The sequence below is a fragment of the Egretta garzetta genome, unplaced genomic scaffold, assembly GCF_000687185.1.
Source record: "Egretta garzetta isolate BGI_Z169 unplaced genomic scaffold, ASM68718v1 scaffold564, whole genome shotgun sequence".
Classification (NCBI taxonomy): domain Eukaryota; kingdom Metazoa; phylum Chordata; class Aves; order Pelecaniformes; family Ardeidae; genus Egretta; species Egretta garzetta.
The window spans coordinates 26,903-37,666 of NW_009259502.1; the positions used below are offsets into that span (position 1 = coordinate 26,903).

Genomic DNA, 10,764 nt, shown 5'->3' on the forward strand with positions numbered 1-10,764 from the left:
CAGCCTGGCCTCACAGCAGAGGGGCTCCAGCCCTCGGATCATTTTAGTAGCCCTCCTCTGGCCCCGCTCCCACAGCTCCACGTCCTCCTTGTGCTGAGGGCTCCAGAGCTGGACGCAGGGCTCCAGGGGAGGTCTCAGCAGAGCAGAGGGGCAGAATCCCCTCCCTCGATGCTGGCCACAATTCTCTTGACGCAGCCCAGGGTAGGGTTGGCCACCTGGTTTGCCAGCACACGTTGCCAGCTCATATCCAGATTTTCGTCCATCGGCACCCCCAAGTCCCTCTGGGCAGGGCTGCTCTTGATCCTTTCTTCCCCCAGCCTGTACTGATACCGGGGGTTACCCCACCCAGGTGCAGGACCTTGCACTTGGCCTTGTTGAACCTCATGAGGTTCACACAGGCCCGCCTCTCCTGCTTGTCCTAAAACATATGCTTGAAAGATGCTGAACATTGCTTATGGACTATGTAGCTGTAAGTGAGCTAGCTTTACGCCAGCCAAGTATTTTGGACAGCATGGGTGTCAGATGTTGAATGTTAACCCAGGGAGGTACCCAGTCCATAGCTGCCTGTGTTCCTGCAGTGCACGGTGCTAGAAGTCTGCAATACTTGTAACGTGGCCAGAAGTGTCCCAGCGTCATGGTGTGTGCTGCTGCCGTGCCCTGGCCTGCGGTGTCAGTCTGGCGGTGGTGGGAGAGGCTGTAGGTGCCTGGTTGTTCCACGCCTGAGTACTGAAGGCTTGCTAAACCGTGCTGCTGAGGTCTTGTCAGACACAAAATGCTGGTTGCCTGCTCCTGTAAATCAGCAGCCAAGGGCAATAATACAGAAAAACGCTTTCAGTAGCAGCCCTGTGCCATGCTGTATCACACGAGTTTGATACCAGTGCTCTGGATAGGGAAAGTGGTCTCAAGTTCAAAAGAACAGGCTTAGGAGATTCTGCAGTGGCTGCTTCTGCACAAAGGGATGTAATATTTTGGTGTTTTTCTTCCCCTGTCTGTTGTAGCAGACTTAATTACTGATTGGACTTCATGAACATAAATTCCTGAGCTTGCTGAACTCCTCAGCCCCTCTGCTTTCCACCATGGACCAGGATTACGAGCGACGTCTCCTGCGCCAAATCAACATACAGAATGAAAACACAATGCCTTGCGTAAGTACAAATGGGCTATGCTAAACAGTCCTGACCTGATTATTAAGTTGTTGTCTGTCTTGCCTGTGACTGCTTTCACTTGAGCTTTTGAAAGACACGGGACCTCTCTGAAGCAAGACTTAGTCTTCTGTTGGGCTGTGAGCAGATGTGAGTTCCTGAGCTCTTCCAGGAATAACCAAACAACTTCAACAAAGCTTTTGAATATATAAACTCAATTCAGGTTGCAAAAAGGAGTTAAGATATTTTTATGTAGCTGAGTAATGACTTTTTACCAAACAATCTCAGTAAGTACACGTGGAATGTAAAAAGTTGGGGACAAACAAACCAGCCAACTGTAGGGCTTGACAAGGTAAAGCAAAAGTCCAGTGGAGACCACTAAGATGGTCAGGGGGCTGGAGCAGGAAGACGCGGAGACCTGTGTTGCTCAGCCTGGAGAAGATGAGGATCAGGAGGGATGAAATTGTTGCTTTCAACCACCTTGTGGTTGGTTACGGAGAAAATGGAGTCAGACTCTCTTCAGATGTATGCAGTGGAAGGATTGGAGGCAACGAATGCAAGCTGCAATGGGGGGAATTCCAGTTAGAACTTGGGGCAAAAATGTTTGTGGTGAGGCCGTCCAAACACCCCAGCCGGGAGCTTGTGGGGTCACTGTCCACAGAGATGCTAAAAACTCGACTGGATGAGGCTCTGACCTTCAGTGCAACTTTGGAACTAGCCCTGTCCTGAGCTGGGGTCCTTTCCAGTGTAAATTATTCTGTGGAAAAGAATGTGACTGCAGTTGAGGAATCTGCTGCTTACCCTGCAAGCAGTCTGCCCCGCTCCAGCCTTCCATGCATTGCCCTTGACAGCATCAGCTTGACAAGGAGCAGTGAGAAAGAGGCTGTTTAATGGCTTCTTTTGACAGAAGTTCCCATGACAGATGGACTCTGACTTGCTTATTGGTTCTGTTAAGGGGATAAACTAATGCTTGGCTCTTCTGCTTGGGCATACTCAGCTTTGCCAAGACCTCACTGATGTTTTTCAGACCCCTGCTGTGATCAACACTTGTTCTTCTATGTGTCTTTTATTCTTTAATTCAGGTGACAGAGATGAGAAGAACCCTTACGCCTTCCAATTCTCCAATGTCTTCTCCTAGTAAGCACGGTGACAGATTCATTCCTTCAAGAGCTGGGGCCAACTGGAGCATCAACTTCCACAGAATAAATGTAAGTTTTGCTCCCCTCTCCTACAGCTCAGTCTTGGAACTGAGGAAATGGTGCATTTTGGTTTGGCTGGCATAATTGCTCTGCATATCTTCTGCACTGTGGTCTTCTGCTGCCCCAGAAGAGTTTCTCTGAATGCATGTCTTCAAACAGGCTGCCCCTGTGGGCCAGGAGACTTCTTGGTTTGTTATTTCACCGTATATTGTGAGGTTTCTGTATGGTGATAACATGTTTCTCCCTTTCAGGAAAACGAAAAATCACCAAGTCAAAACAGAAAAGCCAAGGATGCTACATCGGACAATGGCAAAGGTGAGACCATGCCTGTAGCTTTTATTTCAAACTGATGGTGAGTTTGGGAATTGAGGGAACACTGGCACGTTCGTGCTTATGCAAAAACTGATGCTGGTGTTTTAGGAAATGCCCATGTCACAAGAGTGAATACCAGGCCACCCCAATAGGCTTCTGACAAGCATCTGGGAAGCGAGAGGCTGTTTGTATCCCTTGTTTTATTGTGCCATGGAAGCACTTTCCTGATGGATTGGAAGGAGGGGAAGCTTGCTGCTAATCTTGATGCTGAACTGGGGCCCCAGGCTTATTAAGAGGCCCTGGGAATGTACAAGTCAGGCAGACGTGATCCTGCCACTCCCTGCAGAGCTGTTTGCTGTTTCTGAGTTCTCTGCCTAACCACCCGTTTGGGTTCACAGATGGCCTTGCTTACTCTGCCTTACTGAAGAACGAACTCTTAGGAGCAGGGATCGAGAAAGTACAAGACCCCCAGACGGAAGACAGGAGGCTGCAGCCGTCCACCCCGGAGAAGAAGTCTCTCTTCACTGTAAGTTGGTTACTTCGCACTAAAACCAATGGAGGTTGCACGTGTGCATCGCAGGAGCAAAGCACACGGTTCTGCCACGCTGCTTGTGCAAGTGAGTTAGTGTTGTGGCTTGGCCATGGTGAGCTGTTGGTAACAAAAGTTGGTGGCCTGTACAGAGAACATAAGTGTCTGCAGCAAGCTACATGCTCCCTATTTCTGTACTGGCAAGGAAGCTGAGTTGGAACCAAGCTTTTTTGGACAGTGTGGTAAATGACCAAATCAAGCTGTTGGACTTCAGTGGGGATGAGGTTTTTTGTTTGGTTCTGGAGCACCTGGGAAAGGGAGGAACTGAAAACTGGAAAATCTGACTGCGGGTGTTGGAGTTAGCTAGACATCGGGCACCAATGTGGCTGTGAGTGATCCCCTAGGCCTTGGGCATGCTGGGGTTCTTACTGGGTGTGTTTTCTTTATGCAGTATTCGCTCAGCACAAAGCGGTCTAGTCCAGATGATGGCAACGAGGTCTCACCGTATTCCCTGTCTCCTGTCAGCAACAAAAGGTAATACTGGTTCTCCACAGGCCGTGAGAAGGGAAGGGTCGGGACAGAGGATTCAGCAAGGTTCTGTAGGACTTCTGAGGCACCCGGAATCACTAAGTGAATCGGTTTTAGAAATCTGGGGTGATAAGTAGTAGGGACAGTCAAGTTCCAAGAATTTCTGCAAGTGCCCAACCTACCTGGATACTCAATATCTCGTGGCCAGGTTTCAGTAGTCATTTTACCTCTTTGCTCCCTGGCTCCTTTATAGAAGCAGAACCGAATTCCTTCCAGTCTTACCTGCTGGAAAGAATTTTGCAGCCTCTTTGTGCATTTCCCTAGAAATGCAGGTATGCTTTAAAGAGTGGCTGCGTCTGTCTGCCACCTGCTGTGGTGCGCAAGATCCTATAGTTGTTCCTATATCTGTCTTTGTAAACAGTCAGAAGCTGCTAAGATCACCTCGAAAGCCAACTCGGAAAATCTCAAAGATTCCCTTCAAAGTGCTGGATGCCCCAGAGCTGCAGGACGACTTCTACCTGAACCTGGTGGACTGGTCTTCTCTTAACGTCCTCAGCGTTGGCCTTGGGACTTGTGTTTACCTATGGAGTGCCTGTACAAGCCAGGTAAATGATCACCAGTGCCTGGAGAGTGAAGTGCCCGTTGCTGTAGGGCTTTTCCAGCCATAGCATCTTTCGGGGTCGCAGAATGTGCTGTGTGAGGGGTTCAGTGTGTGTAACACTCTGTCCCAGACTAGGCACTGGTTTGTGAGATGGCTGGCAATAACACGTGTTCTTATTCCCTACTTTCAAGGTAACCCGGCTGTGCGACCTCTCTGTGGAAGGAGATTCTGTAACATCTGTGGGCTGGTCAGAACGGGTCGGTATGACACTGTTGACAAACGCTTGTAGCCTAGACACTGTCGTTGTAGTGTACAGCTCTTCCTCACAGATTTTAACTTCTTGGCTTATTTTCCTGTATTTCCCCGAATTCCCTGTGTGCATCACAAATCAAATGTGTTTTCCTGTCTGCGCTATTTGTCTCTGCTAAATGAGAGGGGACAGAGAGCAACCTCTTGCACCTCGAGGTTCTCAAGGCATTTGTGAAGAGGTGTGGGAGGGAGAAAGAGCCAGTTCACTTCTCCAGCTCTTGACAATGAAATGTTACAATAAATAAATTCCAGCCAGGCTGCTTGGCCCTCAGTAGGGAAAAGATGGAAGGACTCTGGATGCTTTCCATCTTGTGGGATTGATCTCAAGTCTTTTCCTGAGCTTCTAGCTCTTGTTTTACGTCTGTCTGTACTTACGGGCTTTACTGATCACGGGTTTCTGTTCATCTAGGGGAACTTGGTAGCCGTTGGCACTCACAAGGGCTTTGTGCAGATCTGGGATGCAGCTGCAGGAAAAAAGCTCTCCATGCTGGAGGGGCACACAGCCAGAGTCGGTAAGGAGGTGGGAGGCAGAGGTGTCGCATGTTTTGTTAAGTCATGATTGAGCTTTTTTCGTGTAAGCGAGGGATCTGCTTGAAATAGCAGAACTCAAAAAGCACCAGAATCGGTATTTATCCCCTGCTGTGTCTTGAGCAGCCTTCAAAATATTATCATCCAGCAATTGTGGTGTTCTGATCTTGGGTGTGGTGGTGTTCGGGTATTGCAGCAGGTGTTTCCTCCATGTCTGAGGCATTTTAGGTTTGGTTACAACATCTTCTTTCACTGCCACTGGCTTCCGGTGTCAGCCCTGCAGGCAGGCTGCCTCGCACTGAGATTTCCAGTTCCCTTATTCTGCTGGGACTGGGTTTTTTTTCCTCAGAGGTGTTTTGAATCTGAGCGCTGGGGTGAGATTTGGGAAGTCGAGGCACCTTCTGAGCTGTTTGTGTTTTACTGCACTGTGACATGAGATTAGCAATACCCTCAGTGAGTTCGTGCAGGATAATCATTCTTTGGACGCTATTCTAGGGCTTCAGAGAGTGGATGGATATAAGGGAGGTCTGTAAGCACTGATTTTTTTTTTTTTTTTTTTTATATACTTTGGCAACTGTGGTGGCTGTGTTCTCCCTACCTGCTCCTGCAGGACTCCCACAACCTACTCGTATGGTATGCTCTGCCTGCGTTACAGGTGCCTTGGCATGGAATGCAGACCAGCTATCCTCTGGGAGTCGAGACAGGATGATCCTGCAGAGGGACATCCGCACCCCACCCCTGCAGTCCGAGCGGCGGCTCCAGGGCCACAGGCAGGAGGTCTGTGGGCTCAAATGGTCTACGGACCACCAGCTCCTGGCCTCCGGAGGAAATGATAATAAGGTATCGTACTTCCAAGGAGTCCTGCAGGGCTCAGTGTCCCCAGGTCTTCACCCAGAAATGTCAGACCTCCTTTCTTTAAGGATATTCAGCCTCTCTGAAAGGGGCTTTTGTTTCAGTTGTTCAAACATAAATCGTGCTAAGCTTCCACTTGGTCTCCTCTCTCTAATAAAATTAAAAAGGCAAATTAAATTTTACTTCTGTATTTGGCTAATTAAATCTGTAGCTTCACTCGGGGGCTTGAGTTCCACAAAGCTACTGCTAAGCTATACCTCCTGACTTTGTTTAGGTAGCGTATAGTCAAGTTTGCTGCAATAATGTTTACGTATGCAGATGGAAACAGAGTTTAGAGCTATAGAAGTTCTAATACCTGTAACGCAGGCTTGTAGTTCGCTGAGCACCATATGGAGGAAGCATCTGTTACAGAGAAGCAGTGTTCAGAGCCCTTTGGAGTGGGTTGCTAGGTAGTGAATTTGCCCAGTGTCTGTGTGACAGCGTGGTTGTACTGAGTTCCTCCTGCTTGGAATAACTTTTAATGAACCTGAGCATATTTCTAAGTGTGTTCTGGAATAATACAGCCATAAAGATGGAAAAGAAGGGTTTGAGTTCACGTTCAGTGACGCTGTGCCTTTGGCTTCATAAGCTTAACTTAAGGCCTGTTGGCTCCTGGTGGTAGAATGGCTCCTCACGGAATGTGGTGGCAGGGTGGGACTGGCCTCAGGACCGCAAGTGCGGAGCGGAGACGCGCGTGCTTGGGCAGAGCTGTGGGAAATCCTCTTGTTGCCCAACTGCCCTCATCCGTCCCAGTGCGACGTTGTGGCTTGTGGGTGTTGCAGGCGCATGGCGCAAGTTTGATCATGTCTCTCCTCCCTGCCAGCTCCTTGTCTGGAATCACTCCAGCCTGAGTCCTGTCCAACAATACACAGAGCACCTTGCGGCAGTAAAAGCTATCGCCTGGTCTCCACACCAGCACGGACTCCTCGCCTCCGGCGGAGGGACGGCTGACCGCTGCATACGCTTCTGGAACACGCTCACCGGGCAGCCTTTGCAGTGCATCGACACAGGGTCGCAAGTGTGCAACCTGGCCTGGTCGAAACACGCCAACGAGCTAGTAAGTTCCTCCCCGCACCGCCCTGCTGCTGAGCTGCCCTGTGTTCAGCAGCGTGACACGTTTCCCTCTCCCCTTCCAGGTGAGTACCCACGGATACTCGCAGAACCAGATCCTCGTCTGGAAATACCCCTCGTTAACTCAAGTAGCAAAGCTAACAGGGCACTCGTACCGAGTCCTATATCTGGTAAGCCATGTCTCCGGAAACTTCTGCGGCTGCTTATCTGCCTGCACATGTGTCAAACTGAGACCCAGAACTGCGGTGCCAGTGGCATTGTACGCTGCCTGCAGCCTGGGTGGAGATCTGAATGCTGCCCTACAGGCGATGAAAAAACGCTCTGTATCTGGTTTCCTTGCCTGCAAGGGATGCTTTGATTTGCTGCTATGGAAATGTGAGGCTTTATTAATGAACAGCAAAGCCTGCCAAAACTCTTCTGAGGAAGCACAAGCATCTCTCCTTGTTCCCTTAAGACTTGTACGCTTTTTCACTGGTGGCTGCCAGCAGGGGAAGAATCTGATGCTTTCAGTCCTCCTAATTTGTCGTTAAAATGCTTGGTGCGGTTAATCCACATTGATCTCGTACCTGCTTTGTTACGGTTACGTAGGGCTTTCAGCGGATTCACAACAGATAAATACGCTGATCCTGGTTTGTGAGGTAGATTCTCATGTAGGTGACTGACAGAAGTAGCACGTGCCAGTCGTGTCGCGCCTCCTGCCCTAACACGTATTTATAATCTGGGGAGGAATAGCCTCACTTATAAATGGCTTGGACTTCTTAACACAAGGATCCCTTTGTATGAGAATTCCACCCATGTGTTCCATAGCTGCGTAAGTAAGATGCAAGCGCTCGAACTGGCACCTCCTGATGCTGAATAAGGCACGTGAAAGCAGAGGTGGTTGCTTGGCTTCTCGCCACCAGCCAAGTAGGAATAGGAGAATTAAATCTCTCTTGTGCGTTCCAATGAAGATTTGTTTTCAACCTCAAGAATGTAACGGATGCTAAAGGTTGCTCTCTCTTGGCCTTAGGCAATGTCCCCTGATGGGGAGGCCATAGTTACAGGAGCTGGAGACGAAACCTTGCGCTTCTGGAATGTCTTCAGTAAAACTCGCTCGACAAAGGTAAGGAGGCGTGTGGACGGCTGCAGCTGTGTCCCGCAGGAGGCTCAGCCTCTGGGGTGAATTCAGTCCAAGTTCGCTCTGTTCTGCTGCCTTGCCTCTGATCTCCTCACCATATCCAGCAGATGGAGGGCTGGGGGCGGTAGGGGGTTAAACTTTGCTGAGAGACAAAGGGATTTGTAGTCATCAGATAAAACAAAAAGTTGCCTCTGTGTGCCCAAGGCAGCCTGACCGGGTCCTCCGGGCTGTTGAACATGGGGAGCTCACCCCGAGCCCATCTCCCCTGCGAGCGTGCTGCTATGAACTGACTGACTCCTCGGCGGTGATTATCCCCTAGCTCCGTATGAAACCGCTTAAAAAGGCGGCTTGGGTGGCAGTGGGATTGTGGATGCTGCTGCTGACAACTCGCTGTCACCAAGAGCGGGTTGCGCCAGATGCTCCGAAAGCTTTGCTGGGCATCTGGCAGAGAGGTCCCAAGGAAGGGGCCGAGAGGTCCCAAGGAATGAGCTGCAGGGAGCTGGCGTTGCTCGCTGCCAGGCGTCTCCCTGCCTTCTGACGGCTCTGGGGTGCAGCTTCCTGCAAAGCTGTGGGAATGGCACGCCTGCCTGCCGTGCTCCTTGCTAGCAGTTGGAAAAAACTCATGGGAATATTTATGGTATTGGACTTTGAATGGGAATATTTATGGTATTGGACTTTGAATGGGAATATTTATGGTATTGTATTGGACTTTGAACGGTGAGCGCAGATCATGCCCTGAGCTGGCGATACCTCACCAGATTAGCAGTTGTTTAATTAAAAATCAAAGCCCCAAAAAACCCACGCAACCAGAAGCGCAGGGAGTAAGGCTGCCACCTGACTGCGGGGTACTTAGTGCCTGCTTTGTCTTTGCTTGTCAGGAGTCCGTATCCGTTCTCAACCTGTTCACCAGGATACGATAAACCCCTGTCCTGCGGCCCAGGAGACGACAGCCTGCCATGCCAGGATCAAACCACTACCTTGGTGTGCATGGAACCCCAAACGATCAGCCCGAAGGGGAGGGAGCGCCAGTGGGACTGGAGGATGGACCCAACAGATGCTAATTAAATACGTGCTTGTGAACCACGCTGGGCAGTATTTGGGATGGGTTCGGGGAGGGGAGGGAACTGCTGAAGATTTATGGATTCATCCTTCATAGAGGGAAACGGGTACAAGAGAAACGTTAAACCAGCGTCCTCCAACCCTCGTGCCGTGTACTGGAGAAAAACGAGCGTGACCTGGACCCTTGCGACCGGACCAAGGCCATCCCAGCTGCTGCGTTGTCCCTCCTGGGAGAGGCGAGAGTATCCCTGCCTCGCTGGGAGCAGGTTTAACGTGCTGCTCTGCGTCCCCCTGTCCCCCGGGGGGCAGCTTTGGAGGTAGGAGCCAGCCGGACTTGTTCAGTACAACTGGTGCAAGGGGGCCGAACTCCTGGCCGGGCCTCGGCCTCTCTGCTTACCTGTGGGCATTGTTTGTAGCCTGGCATCCCCGTTCGTGAAGAAACCGGAGAGCTGCTTATTTTTATTTTTATTCCCCCCCCCGATCAGTACTGTAGTGCTTTGTATGATCGTCCCCGTCAGGCAGCTTGATTTTTGGGATGCGTGACAGCTGCCTTCAAACATACCATTTGGGGCTCTAAACTTCGGAGGAGTCATGAAGAGCCTCCACCTCCGAGGGAGCACATTTGGGATGTTCTGAAATTGCCGTTGCGTGCTCTGGGCTGATCCTTTTAGTTAACAGAGAGGAAAAACAATGGCTTAAAAAAAAAAAAAATCAGACCAACCACCGTGCGCGTGGATCTTCCCGGGGTGCCCTCCGAGGCAGGCTGGTTGCTCTGGAGTCTTCCTGAGGACACAAGCAGTTGAGGTGTGTTTGAGAAACAAAACAGCTCGGGCAGATCTGTGTTTCGGAGGGAGCGTGGCCTCTCCTGGCTGGAAGGGGAGAATCGCCATGTCTGGGCCGGGGGGGGCGGCGTTTTCTAAAGCAAGGAAGAAGCGTTGCTTTTTTTTTTTTTATCTCTGAGTCAAAGCCAGGGACCTGTTGTTGGGTTTTTTTTTGTTTGTTTGGGTTTATTTGTTTGGAGGTTTTTTTAAGTTGTTGTATGGGAAGAGAGTGTCTGCTTGTGTGATGAGTGCCGTGGGGCGTGACGCAAAGCCGTTGTCTGTGTGTGTTGCTTTTAATTTAAAGAGAAGCCGTTGTGCTTGCAGCAGCCCGTTCCTGTGTACCTGTGCCAACGCTCTCCCGCCGCACGCCCGGCTCCTGCCCGCCCCGGCCCTCTGGCGCGCTGGGGTGCGAGCGCTGTCCCTGTTCCCCTTCGGATTTTCCTGGCTGTGTATATAGACCTTGACCTGTTCTCTGTAGTGTGCGTAGGTAATGCTCTTCCCCCTCAACACCTCTTTTCTTTTTTTTTTTTTTTTTTTTTTTCTTTTTTTTTTTTTTTTCTTTTTTTGTACTCTGTGATAACTGTGCTGTGCTGACTTCTTTTCTGATTGTACGAGACACCGGCTCAGCAGCCGCTCGAGGCCAGCGGGGGGGGCCCG

At 50.4% G+C, this 10,764-nt stretch overlaps 1 protein-coding gene across 1 annotated transcript in view; it reads left to right on the forward strand.

Moving 5' to 3' along the window:
* FZR1 (fizzy and cell division cycle 20 related 1) overlaps positions 1-10,655 on the forward strand; it is a 19,394-nt gene extending 8,739 nt beyond the window's left edge. Inside the window, exons 2-14 of the mRNA XM_009637437.2 lie at positions 999-1,145; positions 2,225-2,350; positions 2,593-2,656; positions 3,052-3,179; positions 3,634-3,716; positions 4,132-4,315; positions 4,503-4,568; positions 5,030-5,132; positions 5,804-5,988; positions 6,863-7,096; positions 7,176-7,280; positions 8,120-8,212; positions 9,106-10,655. Of these exons, the coding sequence (XP_009635732.1) occupies positions 1,077-1,145; positions 2,225-2,350; positions 2,593-2,656; positions 3,052-3,179; positions 3,634-3,716; positions 4,132-4,315; positions 4,503-4,568; positions 5,030-5,132; positions 5,804-5,988; positions 6,863-7,096; positions 7,176-7,280; positions 8,120-8,212; positions 9,106-9,147 (1,482 nt within the window). The 5' untranslated portion in view covers positions 999-1,076 and the 3' untranslated portion in view covers positions 9,148-10,655. The remainder of the gene's footprint in view (positions 1-998; positions 1,146-2,224; positions 2,351-2,592; positions 2,657-3,051; positions 3,180-3,633; positions 3,717-4,131; positions 4,316-4,502; positions 4,569-5,029; positions 5,133-5,803; positions 5,989-6,862; positions 7,097-7,175; positions 7,281-8,119; positions 8,213-9,105) is intronic.
* The last annotated feature ends 109 nt before the right edge of the window (positions 10,656-10,764 follow it).